Below are 17,338 nucleotides of genomic sequence, written 5' to 3'. Positions count from 1 at the left end.
AGCATTGGTATTTATTCTGATAGTCTTTGATTACAGGCCTTTCACTTTAAAAGGACTTTTGAGCGACTCTTTTGGGTCATTACTATAAACATTACGTATACGCCTCGTTGTTCCTGCTAGTAGTTGTCAAGTTGCTTCAGCATCATTGAAAATTCGGTAAAAACGGCAGCAGCAACAAATAGTCAGACAATAGTTAATAATAATAACAATAATAATAGATAATGTGATTAAAATGCCATTGCCCAATTTGGTTAATCTGGGCATATTCACGCCCGCGCCTTCACCCACCAAAAATACACAGACAATACCAGCAGCAGCAGCAAGTCAAGAAAATAACTGGACACAGATGAGCCTCAAAATGTGGTAACTGCCATCGTTGCCAAAGAGGAGACAGCAGCAGAGACTTTAATATCCTCAAATATGGAAATTATGGGAGCTAATGCATCGTAATTTGACGCGACGACGACTACGACCACCTAACCCATCCTGAATACGCCTGCTAATCTAACAATGATAATTAATCATAGTTAATAGTATCGGTAAATCAGAGCACTTTCTCACTATTTCTGACAGATGACGAAGAAAAAATTCTCATAAAAACAAAAAGTTGTAGTCAAATGAATGACCAACTCTTTTGTGGCTTGCTACATTTTGGTTTCCGGGACTTGCTACACAAAGAAAATTTATTCAGAAACATACTGGAAAATAATAGAGGACGAATGGGATAGACCGCCCAATATACAATATAAGCGAAGAATAATTATACATAATTGTTAAATTAGGATTACGTAGGCAGACAATAATTGCACTTTCACATCTATAACTTCTAAAGAGTTTCAGACCACTTCAAATTTACCCAGGCAACAATTAAAATGGTCTACGGCATGGCCATTACTGGACAAAGCTGTCGGCGGCTGCTCCGTATTTTCTTTGATTTCTGTGATAATGTCCTGAATCTTATTTATAATTTCCTGTGAGTTTACACTGTCCCCTTGAGACGATGACATAGTCACAGACTCTTCTATAGTCTGAGCATTCTCTGCCAGTTGTCCCTGCTCGGGAGGTAAATCCACACCCAAACTGGTGACCAATTGGTTGAGTGAATCGATTTTATCGCGCAGCTGCTCCCGCTCAGCTTGCAAAAGCCGCATTTGGGTAGCCTTTTCGTATTCACGCTGCTTTAGCATACGTCTTTGGGTTTGGTATAATGCAATGTATTCGCCAATGGTCTCTGTTTCACCTTGGAGCTGAAGCACTAAATGCTCCAAATTATGTTTCTCGTCTGTAAGATCGGCCACTTGGTTAATAAGCGTGGTAAAGCGGGATTGAAGCTTCTCCACTGCCTCAGCGCTAGGTAGACATCCGGGTGAAGCATTTGTGCTCTCAGTTTTGTCCGCTTCCCATTTGAAGGGTGCGTCATGATCATGATCTTGACAATTGTGTGAATGTTCATGATTGTGATCATGATCGTGATCGTGATCGTGATCATGGTCATTGGAATGAGCATGCTCCTGCTCCGCACTCGCCTCTGCCGATTTTTCTTCCGTATTACGATGTGCCGGAACCTAAAAAAAATACAATTTTTGGTACAACTTTATCGCTTAAAGCTCCACTATGGCTACAGTACCTCGTGGTGGTGATGGTGGTCAGCTGCGTCTAGCTGTTGCTTTAATTCAACATTTTCGTGGGATAACCGAATCATCTCTTCATCCTTGAATTTGAAGCGATCCTCATTTGCTTGAAGCTTCTGTTCCATACTAGCGAAATTCTGACGCATTTCACGATTGGCAAACTCCTCGGCATCTAGCTTGATTACCAGTTCGGCCTTGTCGTTGGTCAGCTGCACGAACTTTAGTTCCAATTCATCCAATTGTTTTTTCATTTCCACATTTTGTGAGAGGGCACGCGATGCGGCTACTTTGTCGGATTCCATCGTGGCTAGAAGCTTTGCCTGATCTGGCTGTTCAGTTTCGAGACGCCCCAATTGTTGCTCCAATTCAGTAATGGCAGCATCTTTCATTTGCAGCTGGTCATCCTGCGATTTGATTTTCAATTGAAACTCATGCCGTTCGAACTCAAAGTCACTGATGCGTTCCCGAAGAGAGGCCAGCTCGGCAATCGTAGTCGACTGTAATAGATCGGATGACTGATTTTTTTCTTTTTGCTTAATTCTGGAATGGTTTATATACCTGATCGGTTGTCTGCTGTTCTTGCTCCTTCTGCTGCTCCTTGAACTGAGCCTGTAGGCTTAAGTTCTTCTGTATGTCCCGCTCCAATCCGCTAACATGCTCCACTAGTTGTCGTTCACGCTCTCGCGATTGACTTAACGAGTCGTTTATTTCCGCATTAGTCTCCTTTAGCTTAGCAATCTCGCTGCTCTGATGTTGAACGTAATTTTGATATTGGGTAGCAGCTTGCTCCTTGTCCTTGGTCAGCTGACTGACCATAGCCTGAAGGTCGCGGATTTGCTGTTCGTACATAAACTGTGTTTTAGTAAGGGTTTCCACTCGGTTATCAGCACTAATATTGGACTCATCGGATAGTTGGCGGAGACGAATTTGCGACATTTCCAGTTCGTTGGTCTTTTCCGCCAGTTGCCGGTGTATTTCAGTCTGCAGTTCATGTGATTGCTTCACCTGAGCTTCCAATTCTGATAGATGAGTCTTTTGATCTTCAATTTGAGCCTGGAATTCAGCACTTTGACGACGTTCTTGTTCGGCTTGTGTTGATTGTTCTTGGCAACGCTGCAGCAGTTGCTCCACCCGCTGACTGGCTTGGGTATGTTGAATTCGCAGCTCTTCCATCTCAAGTTCACGCTCACGGCAGGCGAGACGACATTTAGCTAGCTCGGCACTCAGCTGTGTTTTTTCCTCGATAATCACCTGAATGGCCTGTAAATTGGGTTCTATTCCACTTCCACCGTTTTGGGCTGCAATACGAGCAATGTCTTCTGGGTCTGGCGTCAAGCCAACTGCAGTAGTGATGTCTATCGGTGCCTGTCCTTCTTGTCCGGGTGATCCATTCCATTTTACATTCGTCTCTGTGTTCGGGTGCTCCAACAAGTTGCCAGCTGAAGTTGTCTCCGCATGGGTTGTGTTGCTACTGTTATTATTGCGCTGTTGGTACTCCTTCAGCTATAAATATTTCAATTTTGTTATTAAAAACATATTTTATTATTGTTATTTATTTGGCCACGTCCACTTTTTTTGTTTGCTTACCTTTTTCCTAGCCGCCGCCAGTTTCTGAGCCTTGGCATCCTGTAAGTCATCCGGCATTGCCAATGGAGCTGATGGTGCAGCTTAGTTTCTATTTAATGGTAATCAATATTTAATAAAAATCGGAAATTTATAAAAAAAAATTGTACGCCACGCAGTGACCAATGGGACCAGTGCATGGAAAATACGTAAAGTCTGGCCACACTGATCGCAGTGCTAAGGGCTGAGTCGAGAGTGCTCGAGTTCGTATAAAAATGATTTTGGTTTATGGCTTTGCTAAGCCAGGCACAAAGCTAAGACTACAACCCAAGCATAACATAGCGGATAATTTTACCATGTACCCATAACGTTTTTATATTCTTAATCAGGATGTTTATCCTGATTGCTTAACCTTTTAACCGAGTCGATCTAGCCATGTCCGTCTGTCCACCAGTTAGTCCGTCTGTATAAATACCTAATTTGCTTGTAAGGCACCATGGCTAAGTAAGTTACAAATTTAAATTAATAATGCAGGTCAAGGTATGTAATATATAATGTCTTTAATTCTGTAATATGGATTTGCGTAAAAGAAATTACTAGATACATATTTTCAGTAATTCTTTTATAAAATAAAAATGAAATGAAAAGAGAAGACTCTTCATGGCTGAAGCTCGAATGAAAAACAAAATTTGATTTGTAAATTGTTCTGTACTAACTTGATTAGTAAAACTTTCCCTTCATTGTGAAAAGAGTCCCATTTCCTGTTATAGTGATAAGATTTCAGGGTCGGTGTAAATTCGGCCGTGCCGAAGTTTGTATACCCTTACAACCCATAGGTATTACTTTTTTCTTCCCTACAAAACTCAAGAAGACAACACATAGGTCCGCTTTCGAATGTAATTAGTCGAATTGGTGCTAAACTTGGTAGTTACATATGTCCATATGTAAATTTATTACCCAGTTTGGTGATCAAAATCAAAGAAAAGTCTTCATAAATGCTCTCTTCTGTGCGTTGCACACTTAGGACAAAAATTAATATACCTTTTTTGCATGGGTATCATAATTGTCACCCAAATGCAATTGATAATCAATTTGAATTGTCAATATTTTGATAACAAAGTCCAACTCAGTCCTTGACTAGTTTTGTTTTGTGCTTGAAAAGGCTTAAGTCTGGGTAATAAAACCATACGATTGCTGGTCAATCGGATTCCAAAGAAATACGCGTGATTTTTCCAGGTGACAGGGAGAATCTGCCGCAGTTGGAACCAGGGATTTGATTAGACAGATTAGATATAGTAAAATGCTGAATAATATGCGAGTAATAGGTATTTCCGATCTTCTAGTAGTCTATTATAGATTAAAACGGGTTAATTTATGATCTACAGATAGCAAAATCATTCCACAATAATTCTAAAAATTGCCTTCACAATTCCCTCTGATTTTTTAAAATATTTAATTAGGGCTCTAAAAAGATTCCTATTTTAGATTTCTCCAAAATTATGACTACATATTGGCTTTGGTTTTGAAATTTTAAAGAGTTAATTGTAAATTCAAAGCTATTCCAGGGTATTTCATATAATGCAATGAATGTATCTGCATTCCCATTTACACTTGATACTATCGCCAATTAATCTTCCGAACATCGCGATAAGATGTTACAGGTGTTAGCCGGTGTGGGATCCACTTAAAGTGGTTTGGTCCCTATATATAGAAGAGCATTTGGTGACAGAGGGCAGTTGTGTGATTATTTTTTTAATAGACACTTAGGCATGGCAGCTTCACTTATACCCACCACATACAATGAAAAGGATAATGTGTGGAGTGGAGCTAAACGTGGCTCCATGTACAACTATGATACTTCGGTGGGCAGGATCATATTCAATACCATGAGAAATTGGCCCGACAATGTGTGCCAGGTAATTAGTGATTGCAATCGACTAGCAAAAGGAATTTAATAGTGATTCACCTCAAATTAGATTAACGACATTGATGGCGTATCGGTAACTAATGGGCAAGGAATTACCTGGGCCATTCGCATAGCCCAATACTTGAAAAAGCGAGGATTGAATCACAAGGATGTGATTGGAATTGCTGGCAAGAATACCACTTATGTAATGCCCTTGGGTGTGGCTTGCCTCATGAACGGGACTCCATTTCACGCAGTGAACCCAGTACTTGACGAAGGTTTGTCCCATTTTAGTTCAATGTGAATATTTTATTTAAAAACTTATGTATTTGTGTCTCAGACACCATTCGCCATGTTTTATCAATTACAAAACCGAGTCTAATATTCTGCGATGGTCAGGAGTACAAGAAGATACACGAAGCTTCTTTGGGTTGGCATCCTGAAATTTATACCCTCACAGATCCCATTGAGGGAGTGCCGAAGATTGAGACGTTATTGGATCCAACGACCACTGAAAGATTCTATCAGTAAGTTCGTAGGGAATTCTAGAATTATATATACTATCTTCTACTTCACAGACCGGAACCATTGAAAAGTGGAGGGGATCAAACTGTGGCCATTCTGTGTTCATCTGGAACCACTGGACTCCCAAAAGCTGTCTGCATCTCTAATAGCATTCTCATACAGGACAGCATGTAAGTTTTATATATTATCATTTCAAGATTTCGGTGTTAATGAAACGATTTGTCGGACTTTCCCAGGCTCGTTAATAGCAATACCGTGCTCTTTATATCGAGTAGCTTAGACTGGATCACTGGTCTGTGGGCCTTTGTCTTCAGCACCGTCTTTGGATGCACTCGCATTATTACCAACAAGCCTTTTGCTCCCGAATATTTTGTCCAGTTGGTTCAAAAGTACAAAATCAATTATGCTGTTGTCCCACCCAGACATCTGTCAGCCTTGATCAATTGTCCAGATGCCAAATCGGAAGCTCTCACCTCCGTTTCGATGATGAACTATGGCGGTGGTTTGGTTTCCGCCTCGACACTGCAGAAGGCTCAGGAACTATGCAAGCAAGCGGTCTTCAACTCCGGATATGGCATGACTGAAGTGGGTGCGATAACGATTAATTTAGGTCTGAGTAACACTGCATCGGCTGGCAGATTAGTGCCAGGCATAAAGATCCGTATTGTGAACGAGGAAGGCAAAAATCTAGCGTACAATGAGGTGGGTGAGATTTATGTTCACACTGGTCAGGCATGGAACGGTTACTATGGCAATCCTGTGGAAACACGTCGCATGCAGGACTTCGAGGGTTGGTTCCATACCGGCGATCTGGGTTACTTTGATGAGCAGAATTTCCTTTATATTGTGGATCGTAAGAAGGAGATACTTAAGTATCAGGGACTCCACTATTGGCCCACTGAAATAGAGAACGTAATCACGGAATTGCAACAGGTTCAGGATGTGTGTGTCGTGGGAGTCTATGACGAAAGAGAAGGTGATGCTGCCGGCGCTTTGGTGGTCAAGACTAAAGGAGCGACACTGAGTGAGAAGGACATAATTGATCATGTGGCCAAGAGATTGACTGGAATGCAGAAGCAACTGCACGCCGGTGTCCGATTCACAGATAAACTGCCAGCCAATGTCAATGGCAAGACATTGCGTAAGGCGGCACGCGATGTTTTCCTAACCCAAAAGTAAGAGTACCCACTCTTGATACGAGCAGTGTATTCTATTCAGCTAGATTGATATCAAAGATAGAAGAGAAGTAATGACAAGTGCTTTCGAGATGTTTGTTCAATTCAAGCGTCCAAAACTTTATATAGACTAGGCTTACTTCGTTATATTGATAAGATTTTCCCCACATCTAGACATATCAGACAATTAATAAAAGTCTTCATGCAAGTGTTTTTGTTTATTAAAAATGAGTAAATAAAATATTGCATAATATATCATCTCTTATCGATTTTGTCATATTTGATCCTATATGTTAACCTGCACAATAAACTGAAACGTCATAATCAGGTCAGCAAAAAGTATGTTACTAGCAGAAAGGATATAAAGCCTACAAATCCTTTTTACACTAATTGCCCGACAATCATTTACCTATTACCAAGTTATGGATTTTGGCTTCCATCTTCTTTAACGACACTTCGTTCTCTATCTTCCTTAATACGTCATTCTAACAAATATATTACTATATTTGCACAATTCTTATCTCCTTAATCCATTGTGTCTAACTGTAAATAACCAAAGGTATGGTGTAATTATTATAGTTATTGAAAACGTATAACTTCCGCAATACATGTTAAAACGTCTTCTTTTATTTCTTTTTTATTGCTGATTAGATATGTCCGTTAAGAGGTCTTTTAACTCAATTAATTATAGATAAGGAAAAGTCAGCAACCAGGTGTTTGTAACGGCTTTACAAGAGGGAATCACAGCAAGAAAAATGGTCACCTACGATTCCAATCAGTGAATCTGGATTGGACCACAGCCAATACCGATCAGAAGCTTACAACTAATGGAGAAGCGTGGCATTTGTCTCTGATGTGATCTTTAACGTGATCGGTTTGGTGCTCAATAATATCACCTATCAGACCGATGCTGTGGTAAGAAGGTAAAGAAATCGAGTTCTAGTTTGGGGTAGAATGGTTATAGGAGATGGTTGTACTCGCATAATATGAATGTTTCGACATTGGTAATATGTCCTTTGGCCACCAGTAAGCGGATGAAGCGCCTGCGTTCTTTGGCTATTGGTGCCAGTTGGATGCCCACTTTTGCACCCCAAAAAATGCAGTCATATTGAAGTATTCGTTTATATTTTTGAGGAGTGTCTGTCAGTGTATTGAGTGAAAGGTTTGGAAAAACATTAGGAAAACAGGCTGCGGCCATAATCACAGCCACGACAAGATTTGAGAAATATTTGTGCCAATGGAGACAAAGAAGCTGCAGGATTCTTTCTGATGGTTTCACACTGGCGACCTGGGATACTTTGAACACTGGGATAATCTCTAGAATGTAGGGCGAAAGAATGAAATCTCCAAGTGCATGAGCAACACTTTGGCAATGCTCTTCCGGCCATGTGTGTAAGATGACCAGGTAGTTCCTTAACTGCAGATTATATTAGGCAATATGCAGCTAACGTTTTTGGGGAGTTTAAACAACTCCAGCAGTTCATTTCAGCAGCGTACTGCCCCAAAATAACAATGGCAAAGCTCTATACGAATCTGTAAAGGAAATACCGATAAAAGCCCAGTTAGATGTAATTTTAAATTGTCTTAGTTTTAATTTATATTCGATAATTACTATTAAACCCTGAGTTGCATTTAAATGCTGTCTAACAATTTGGTCTAGTTCTACTTTCTACATAAAATCGAAATGAATAGTGCCAAGACGAATAGATGCATGGTGATAGGTGTTCTCTGGCTACCAGCAGCTGCGGCATCAGCTGCAGGAGTTGTCTGCTCCTTGGGCGTAACCTCCAAATCCATTTCACTGGGACTAGAACTCGTAGTGGGTGTGTGATTGATTTGCTTTACACTGCCCGTGCGGACCTCCACCTTCGGCAGAGGGAAGCAGTAGACACGTTCAACTTCCACAATAAGAGGTAAGGAGCTGTCCGAACTTAGCGAAGTCTCCGATACAGTTAAGGGTACGCAAATGGTTGGTTCCTCGGCGGAATTGCGTTCTTCATAGGGTATTCCCACCCGAGTGATATTCAATGGTAGCTGTGGAACTATGGTTTCCGGTATACTCAGTTCACTGTGCATTTGGGCCGAGTTAAGCGAATCTTCGTCGTCGTAATGCATTTCTGCAGCATTCTCATCTTGCCTGTCGATATTGGGATATATAGGTTTATCTGAATCAACAGGTTCTGTGCTGACAGACGAATTGTCCAGAAAATCCTTTGGCCAATTTAATGATACCGCCGCAGTGGACTGTGTGACTTGAATTGTCGGAGCAGCAGCAGGGAAACTGGTACTGGCTACTGATGGCCCTGGTAAGGCCAGTGTGGTGTCATAGCTACGCGAAGGATAGGGATAGGGTAAGGGCATCCAATTGTCATCTGTGCTTGATTGTGATTGATGTTTGCGATAATTGCTAGCGATCGTTGTTGTTTCCACGGATTCATTGATTTGATTGGCCATGGCTTTCAGTAGAGGATCAGTGGCATTCATTTTGAGCACTTCAAATTGAGTCGTGGATGGATTATTTGAAATGCGACGTCGTCCATGGGGTCCATGTCCTGGGGTTATTTCCGGTGATCGCTCAAAACTATCACGCCTCGATTGCGAACTGTGATAGGAACTTGGAGCAAAAGAGGTTTTTCCCGCATCCACTTCCTCCTCACTGGATCTTCGAGGTTGTTGATCGATTTCTTAAAAGATAAATTGAAATTCCTTACATCCACTTTCGACTAAAACACAATTTTTTCTTACCATCGGTGTGCATTCCCATTAGCATGGCTTCCAGGCGTCCATATACTCTTTCTTTGGGTAGCTGCACTTCCTTGTCGTCCTCCTCCTCGGGTCGTTGCGGATGATCTGGTTTCCAATTGCCGTATACCACGGCATCCTGCCCTGCATTCGGAGTATTGCTCGTGGAGGTTTGGGGTTCTCGCAACAGAGGAATATGCGTATGAACTGTGGAACTTGCTGGCAAAGCTCCAAAACTAGGCCAATTCATGGCGGGCGCAGGTGCTGGGCCAGGTGGTAGTTGCATATCCGAGATACGTATACGCCCCCTAGGACGTAAACCGGGTCCAGGCAATTGCTGGGCCATGACCATGGGCCACAAAAGCAATAACAACATACGAATTTCGGCCAACATATTTAAATCTATCTTTGAATTCGAAGAATTTAATTGACTTGACTTGACTTGGTCTTCAATTTCGTTTTCTAAACACAATAAAACGCGTGTGCCACTTTTTATTTCTTCTATTTTGCTTGTGATTGTTATTCTTGTTTACAGTTAGAAAAAGATGAGTTTTGTTGTGTTTTATCTTCTTCTTTTTATTGTTTGGATATCAATACAGTATTCGCACTCGTATCTTTTCCTCTCCACTCGACCACAATGCGCTCTCTAGTCTCTTGAGATTTTTATCGATGGACTCTTCTTCCGCACGCGACGACTTCTAAACGGCAACTGATGTTGGGCAAATCAATTTCGCGGACCCAAAGCCGATCTTCCAACTAGACTCAAACCCATGGAGATAGAGGTTTTTTCGGGGAGATTCTTTCTAATCACGAGCCATAGAAATCGCTTATGCTTTGTTAGTTTAATTATGCGCAAAAGAGCGTTGAAAATTTTAATGGCGAATAAACACATTTCTTTTCGGGGTCTGACGCTTGCTGGTGGTGAAAATGCAGCGGATTTTATGAGTTACGAGGGGGTATATAGGCAAATATTATATGTGTATTTGTAAGATGCCCGTTTTCTGCCACAAGAATTCGTCTAGTCTGGCTGGGGGGCTACATTTCACCTAGATGAGTGGCTTAAACCAACGGTTTACCCAAATACATATGTATGTGTGAACCTCTTGAGTTTTGTTTGAGCTTATGAAATCACTCAAAGTTATGATATTTGGAAATTTATTTTTTGATCTACTAACCCCTCACACTTTGGTTTTCCTCATCAAACGAAGAAAACCTGTAGAAAAGGCAAAAACAAACACATAATTATGCAACTCGTCAGTCAAGTCAGTTTTGAAAAGAAAATTTCCATAGAAGCATTGGCAAATATGAAAAAATATATGGAAAAACTGCAACGAGACGATAGAGAGAAAAAAAGGAAAAATAAAAAACTTTAACCATGCATCATGCATCACTTGTTCATTATGATGTGCCTCTTGGTAAGGGGATCAACAAACTGACACATGAGGTAATTTAAGAGCTGTAAGAAAAAAACGAAAAAAATAAATAAAATATTTACAAATTTATGGAAAAATGGCGTTGACATGGTTTCTGATATTTCCAACATTTGTTAAAAGATAATCATGCCCTTTAGATTTGGTGCCTTGAAGTTAAGATGTTGACTAAAATATTTTGTTTATAAATAAATAATAAATATGTGAAAGTATGTGAAATGCTTAAGTCTGAATTCCAGTGCAGAGACTCGTGTGACTCGTGGGCCCTAAAGGTCTAAAAAATATTTTGCATGATGATTTTATGCCCATTTATCATCCCGTCAACTCGTTAATGTGAGCATTAATGAAATGAATGGAAAAGTCATTGAAGTCAGTTTTTGGAAACGTTAGTTTTTCTTTTATTGGTTTGTTTTGTTGTTGTTTTATGTCTTTTTTGTTTTGGTTTTTTTTTTGTCTTAACCATAGATTAACTTTCACACTTGCTAGGGCAAATCTCAAGGTTAGTGAATAGTCCACAATAATAAATGAAAAGAAATAACTCTTTTTTTTCCCCAAGAGTTCAATCAAAAGTTTACGCTTCCCGTTCCTGTCTCACTCTCTCTCTCTCTTCCTCCCTCATTCGCTCTTCATTATCCTTTTAGTTTGTACTCTACTGATTCTCCAGCAGACCAATATATTGACCATTCTGATTGGCCACCCGACGTTCTTCCAGTTTCTTGGCAAATGCGGGATCCGTCTTGGCCCTTTGTTCTAAACGTTCCTGTTGCAGTTTAATACCCGCATAGATCTGATCCAAGCCCTTTTGTATTTCATCTGGAATTGCCGGTGGAGTGGGTATATGATCTCCAGTGGCCCGGAATCCATTCTCATCGGCAGTGTATTGAACATTGACGAGGGTGCCCTCGGGCGATTGATACGAGTATTGGCCATGCTGGACCAATACACCATTCGGATTCGTTTCGAAATCCTTGAGGAAGCCTGTCTCTTCGTGAATTATGCTATTGCCCGTCTCGTACTCCGTTTTATAGCTGCCATCCTCGCTCTGCTCCTTGTTGTACTTGAGTATGGGTATCCAGGTGCTCGTCTCTCGAGGATCTTCATGACGGTGGTGATCAGGTTTCTCATCGCGCGGTATGTTATTGGCGCTCAGATGTCCATGTCCATGATGATGCTGCCCACTACAGGCGAATACCAGCATCGATACAATCGATAAAATCTGCAAACGGTTCACAACACAATCACATCACGTGAAAAACACTTTAAGTGATTCGCTAACAGACTTACTAGCACTTTCATTTTGCTTTGGCTTTTCAAAAAATATTCAAATTCAATCAATGTATACTCGATCGAAGGATCTCACTTCTTCTGCGCGTTTTTAGTCCGTGATATATTGATCGTTTTGGCTGTGGCAAGTGAAAGCAATTGCACACTGTGCACAGAGCGGCCCTATTTAAGTCTTATATAGTACCCGATCGTTAGCAACAAGTTTGCACTCCTGCACCACGAGTGCGAAGCTTGCAATCTCGTCTAACAATTTGAGAGCCATCATCAAGACAGAGAGCCAAGAGAAAGAGCAACGAAACGCACACCAAGATGCCTGTAAAATTCATGGGCCTAGCGCGATCTTCTACAGAGGGGTGAGTCCCTCCCTTTCAAAGGCTTAAATAAAAACTATAACTTATCCATTTTGTGTTTAATTTTAGAAGACTTTATAATAATCCTTGAATTGTTGACATCATTCAGGATCAATATTATTCGAAGTCCAAAATTATAACATCACAAATTATATATTTCATTAGTTTTACTATCAATCTGTAGTCAAATTTGTTATAGTAATCATCTGTTATAGTAAAATGCAAAAAATGTATCCAAAAATAAGTTTACTTTTACTTACAAAAGCTTAAATTTTAATGTTCTTACATACTTAAACGATAGTTCGAGTCTCTAGAACATAAATTTTTAACCTTAATTAGCTAAATGTGCTTCTTACATTAGAAAATAAGTTACAATACAAAAAAAAACTAAAAATTTTTTTGTACATATATTTTAGGGTTTAAACCATGCATGTCAGATCCCTAAAACTTTATGTATTTACCAATCGATCTTCATCAATCTTAACAACCCCTTCTGTGACTACACTCATGATCGAGCTGCATTTGCCTTAGTTGTTTTTGCTGTCTGCCCAATGTTGAAGCTGTCTGAGCCCAAAACTCTGAATGGTAATTGTTGTTTGTGTATGTGGGTAGACGGGGAAAAAACTATCTCTTGTTTCTTATTAGCATTATGAATAGAGAATGCAAAAATATATAAGTCAACTGAGAATTCTAAACAAGTATTTAATAAAACCAATTCCAACAATTTATTTGGTGTGAGATAATGGGAAGATTTAGAAATACCTGAGACTTAGGCCCTTTAAAGAAGCTTTTGTCTTTCAAGAGTCTGAACCTTTGCTCTTTTTTTTTTGTTTTAGCCAATCTTTTTGTTGTTGTGTTGTTATATTTTGTTTTTTTTTTTTAGGCATAGTAAATAGTCTGTCCGGTCGTTCATCTTCGTAATGCCGTTATTTAGAAACCCAGTAGTGCCAGAACGAGTTTTTCTTGGCTAGGTTGTCGTGGCCAAATGCAGATAGCTCTCGCTCTAGCTACAGCTAACTCGGTCTCTCTTTCTCTCTCTCTCTCTCTCTCTCTATCTCTCTATCTATCTATTTGTGTCTGCAAAATAGTTTAAAGTTTTGCAAAAGAAGATGCATGGATTTAGTTTTCAATACCCTATAAACCATGAATGGGGTATATTAAGATTTCAGAAACCATTTTTAAACAGAGACTAAATATTTATTTGAAATTTGTCCAATGTGTACTACAAATAACGATTGGAATATTGTCGCTTTCCCTAGAAAAGATGATATATTTCCACTAGACCTGGTAGTGAGAATCCAAAAGGCGATTTAATGTAAAAATTTGTTGATTTTTTTCTTTGAATTCTTGTAATTGCTACAGCAATGAAGATCTATTGAGGTCAATCAGAAATTGAAATGAAAACTGTTGTAATAGGCAGATGAAGCGTTTTTCTAGCTTCATTGTGATTTTTTTGTTTTTTTTTTTTTCTAAGAAGAAAATGAGGTCAATATTTGTAATTGTGCATCTTGGAAAATTAATCATTTTACTAACACCTCTTATTGTTAGATATGCAAAAAAAAAAACACACACACTTCTCATGGAGTTCAATAACCTTTGTAGATAGAGATTTGCCGAGCCGGCCAAAAAGCATGTTGCTGCAACGTTAGAGCCATCAATTTGAAGTGTTCGTCTGCGTTTTCCGCACCCACAAAGTGAGACAAAACTGAAGCGAACCAAGCCTACATTGGGGCAGGTTTTAGTTTTTATTATTATTATTTTTCTTTTTGCTGCTGTCGTGAGTCACTTTTTTTTTGCTTGAGTTGTGCAATTTTCCTGGTAACCAGCTCAGCGTCGGCATGAAATGGAAATGAAAACGAAAGCCTTGGCAAGGTTATCACAACTCGCATAAACTGACCTAATTTTTTCATCTTGGCTTGTTTTTAGCTTACGGAAAATGGGTTTTAGTTTTTGGCCAAAAACATTACAACAATAACAACAGCAGCAGCAAAAAATGGGAAAAATAACAGCGGTAAATGTCAATTGATTTAGCTGGGGGGCTTGTTGTTATTTTGCTGTTCTTATGAGAAAACATTTGACATTTGCTTGGAGTAACTAATGTAAGTGTGTGTTGGTAGTGTTACATCTCCATCTTCTTCTCTCATGGACTGGTTTTGTGCCCAACTGTGGGCAGGAGAAGTGGTGGGAGCTTAATCAATTGGCCATAAATTTTAGCTGGTTGACTGAAATGTTGGGAAATTTTCTTGTCATTACTTAGAATCTTCTAGTTGACTCGTAAATTGACATAAATATCACATGAGACATGTGACATGAGATATACAAACATAGATACTTATGTGTTTAAAGACTCAGCCATATTAAATCAATAAACAAAGAATAGACTTAATTCTCTAGAAACGTAATGCAAAACACAAGTCGTTTATCCTTAAAGTTAAGATTTCTGAAACTTGGGTCGAAAAACACCAACTATTTTCTCCACAGATAATAAAGCATGGCTCTTACAATTAGTTGGTTAATTGATGCTTCATAAGCTGTTTTTTTCACTGCATCTAGCTGTAATTCCCAACCAGTTTTACAATAATAAAAAAATTTTATAGTCTATAAATTAGCACTAAGCCGACAATAAGCTCATCTTTATTTGGTCTAATATATGCTAAATTATTTGAAATTGGTCAGATTGACGGATCATTTCAATAAGCCACATACATATATTTGAATATTCATTTATTTTATTTATCATTTCAATAAGCCACATACATATATTTGAATATTCATTTATTTTGTCATATAATTCTCTTGAGATAGAAACTAATTAGCATAAAGTATATAGACAAATATATCGTCATTCCCATTGATAATATATAGCAACTTTATTTTCCCTGAAATGCATAAGAATAAATAATATATTTTATACTAAATAGTATACAGTTTATCCCTTTCGGACTCCCTCAGACAAACGTCCAGTTAAAGTTGTATTGAAAACCGTTGAAGTTGGTGTAAAGAAATTAAATTCGATTTTAAAGTCAGTTTCCGGTAGAAAAGCTGGCAAATTCTCGCCAATGCTGATATTGCGAAAGAAATAAAAACCCTAAACCAGAATCATATATGAATAGAAGAGCATATGAAGTGGTTATGCTGGGCACTTACCTTGAGTTGGGGACATTTCATTGGCATATTGCTATGTTTGGCCATACTCTTATATGTAATGGCTATAAACTTGTGACGATGCGAACCCTTAAAGAATTGACATACATCGAACGTTACATCGATCAGTTTGTGATACTCGTTAAAGGGGGGGTCTTGGCATCGATAGTCGAAATGTAGCATTGAAACGATCAAAGTCCTCTAAATACTTCACTTCGGCAGTGATTAATGATTTATCGGAATCTAGAATATAACAATTATGAGATTCCACAATCCTTGGATTTCCCAGACATGTAAATGTTTTCCATTCAAGACCCAAGCGTTGCTTAGCCTAAAATGTTGAAAAAGATTAAACATTTAAATGGGAAATGCTTTAAAAGTTACGCACCCTGGCAGAATGATTCGGTTTGAAAAGGATCAAAAGGTGTAGGAATAGCAATAGTAACAGCTGGTATCCCTCCATAATATTGATGTCTTAATTTGCTGATGGTTTATATCTATATTGGCCTAGACTAATTATGACTTTGAAATATATACCAACAATTTTCATGGCTAATTACCTATTTATAGAATTTTTGGTAATTGATTTTTAAATGGAACCACGCAGCGTCTGGTTCTGCTTGAATAGCGACAAAACAAATTACCTGTAGTTTCTAATGATTTATTTGGCTAGTTTTAATTTTGCAATATTTTACCCTTAATTGTAACATTTAGATAATATTCTTTTAAATTAGAGAAAGTCACTTGCACCAATAGATTGCTAACTGGCATAAAAGAGGGTAAAACATCTTCTATGCTGATATTTCGATAATAGATGAGACCCTAAAAAAATGATCAAAAATATAATTAAGTCGGATAATTATTTTATTTATAACGAAAAAAAAAACATACCTTTTTTATAGGGCATTTGCGTGGCTGATTACTGGATTGTATAACAGCCTTATATATTTTTGTTACCAAGGCGCTTTGAGCCACATCTGCTATGACACGACAACCATCGAAAGTTATATCGAAAAGTTTTCGATAATGAGGGGATGATTTATATTTCGTTGACACCAATGTATATGTTTCAACAGAACTGAGATCTTCCAGCAAATTCAGTTCAATACTTAATACCGATCGCCTTGGCTGTATGATTAAACATTTGAAATCGGTCACATAACTAGGATGTATAAGGCACTCGATTGTATCCCATTTGAGCGAAAGATGTCGATTCTATGTACAGTGGGGAAATTGATATCAGTAAATTTTTAAATATATTCCTGTAACCACAGCAAAACTTACCTCGGCAGCTATCAGAGAACTCAATAGGATTAACAATTTGAACCGTCGGCAGAACTGATACATCACGATCATGGTTTGATGTTGTCGAATCAAATGATGTGGGGTAAGTGAAACGTATCAAAAAGTCGTTAGGCCCAACGCTCAATATAATTAGTTTTAATCGTTTCATGCTTAATGAATTTTAAGTGGAATTATATAGTTAAAGACTCACATTAATAACTTTGAAAAATGCACAAGAGAAATATTTGTAAAAAGTCGCACTGACTTGTCGTCTTGAGTTTTGAAATCTTATCACCATAACAGG

At 38.7% G+C, this 17,338-nt stretch overlaps 6 protein-coding genes and 1 long non-coding RNA gene across 7 annotated transcripts; 1 reads left to right on the top strand and 6 right to left on the bottom strand.

The window, feature by feature from the left end:
• Nucleotides 1–665: 665 nt before the first annotated feature.
• LOC137576002 (Golgi matrix protein 130 kD) lies at nt 666–3,401 on the bottom strand. The gene is made up of 4 exons (XM_068288810.1): nt 3,219–3,401; nt 2,190–3,134; nt 1,628–2,128; nt 666–1,565 (listed from the first exon to the last, which is right to left on the bottom strand). The coding sequence occupies exons 1-4, from the start codon at nt 3,273–3,275 to the stop codon at nt 837–839; spliced, it is 2,232 nt and encodes a 743-aa protein (XP_068144911.1). The 5' UTR covers nt 3,276–3,401; the 3' UTR covers nt 666–836.
• Nucleotides 3,402–4,927: 1,526 nt separating this feature from the next.
• LOC137577222 (uncharacterized) lies at nt 4,928–7,058 on the top strand. The gene is made up of 5 exons (XM_068290625.1): nt 4,928–5,110; nt 5,171–5,378; nt 5,441–5,627; nt 5,679–5,795; nt 5,862–7,058. Exons 1-5 carry the CDS (start codon nt 4,964–4,966, stop codon nt 6,802–6,804), a joined length of 1,602 nt encoding a protein of 533 aa, XP_068146726.1. The 5' UTR covers nt 4,928–4,963; the 3' UTR covers nt 6,805–7,058.
• Nucleotides 7,059–8,462: 1,404 nt separating this feature from the next.
• Nucleotides 8,463–9,888, bottom strand: LOC137575712 (uncharacterized). Its single transcript, XM_068288346.1, has 2 exons — nt 9,546–9,888; nt 8,463–9,484 (listed from the first exon to the last, which is right to left on the bottom strand). The coding sequence occupies exons 1-2, from the start codon at nt 9,886–9,888 to the stop codon at nt 8,463–8,465; spliced, it is 1,365 nt and encodes a 454-aa protein (XP_068144447.1).
• A 1,533-nt stretch (nt 9,889–11,421) lies between these two features.
• Nucleotides 11,422–12,274, bottom strand: Cpr49Ah (cuticular protein 49Ah). The gene is made up of 2 exons (XM_068291863.1): nt 12,257–12,274; nt 11,422–12,188 (listed from the first exon to the last, which is right to left on the bottom strand). The coding sequence occupies exons 1-2, from the start codon at nt 12,266–12,268 to the stop codon at nt 11,622–11,624; spliced, it is 579 nt and encodes a 192-aa protein (XP_068147964.1). The 5' UTR covers nt 12,269–12,274; the 3' UTR covers nt 11,422–11,621.
• Nucleotides 12,275–15,535: 3,261 nt separating this feature from the next.
• On the bottom strand, nt 15,536–16,213 carry LOC137575711 (uncharacterized). The gene is given in 4 exon segments (XM_068288344.1): nt 15,536–15,694; nt 15,754–15,903; nt 15,905–16,081; nt 16,139–16,213. Coding segments are annotated over 4 exon segments (561 nt in total).
• Nucleotides 16,214–16,425: 212 nt separating this feature from the next.
• On the bottom strand, nt 16,426–16,872 carry LOC137575710 (uncharacterized; the record flags this gene model as incomplete). Its single annotated transcript, XM_068288343.1, has 2 exons — nt 16,426–16,572; nt 16,642–16,872. Coding segments are annotated over 2 exons (378 nt in total), but the record flags the coding sequence as incomplete, so codon positions are not given.
• Nucleotides 16,873–16,883: 11 nt separating this feature from the next.
• Nucleotides 16,884–17,305, bottom strand: LOC137578194 (uncharacterized). Its single transcript, XR_011032554.1, has 3 exons — nt 17,246–17,305; nt 17,035–17,088; nt 16,884–16,965 (listed from the first exon to the last, which is right to left on the bottom strand). It is a non-coding gene; the product is annotated as an uncharacterized lncRNA (long non-coding RNA).
• Between the last annotated feature and the right edge of the window lie 33 nt (nt 17,306–17,338).

This window comes from Drosophila tropicalis, unplaced genomic scaffold (assembly GCF_018151085.1).
Source record: "Drosophila tropicalis isolate 14030-0801.00 unplaced genomic scaffold, ASM1815108v1 contig_593, whole genome shotgun sequence".
In the NCBI taxonomy this organism is placed as follows: Eukaryota; Metazoa; Arthropoda; class Insecta; order Diptera; family Drosophilidae; genus Drosophila; species Drosophila tropicalis.
The sequence above is the reverse complement of the archived record's forward strand: the minus strand, read 5'-3'. Positions and strand labels throughout refer to the sequence as shown.

Bases quoted from the DNA above. Each gene is read 5' to 3' on its own strand.
- LOC137575712 (XM_068288346.1), bottom strand. From the start codon at position 9,888: ATGGCCCAGCAATTGCCTGGACCCGGTTTACGTCCTAGGGGGCGTATA. The intron at 9,485-9,545 runs GTAAGAAAAAAT...TTATCTTTTAAG, and splicing joins AATGGGAATGCACACCGATG to AAATCGATCAACAACCTCGA.
- LOC137576002 (XM_068288810.1), bottom strand. From the start codon at position 3,275: ATGCCGGATGACTTACAGGATGCCAAGGCTCAGAAACTGGCGGCGGCT. The intron at 3,135-3,218 runs GTAAGCAAACAA...AAATATTTATAG, and splicing joins TGGCGGCGGCTAGGAAAAAG to CTGAAGGAGTACCAACAGCG. The intron at 1,566-1,627 runs GTACTGTAGCCA...TATTTTTTTTAG, and splicing joins ACCACCATCACCACCACGAG to GTTCCGGCACATCGTAATAC.
- LOC137577222 (XM_068290625.1), top strand. From the start codon at position 4,964: ATGGCAGCTTCACTTATACCCACCACATACAATGAAAAGGATAATGTG. The intron at 5,111-5,170 runs GTAATTAGTGAT...ACCTCAAATTAG, and splicing joins GGCCCGACAATGTGTGCCAG to ATTAACGACATTGATGGCGT. The intron at 5,796-5,861 runs GTAAGTTTTATA...GGACTTTCCCAG, and splicing joins ATTCTCATACAGGACAGCAT to GCTCGTTAATAGCAATACCG.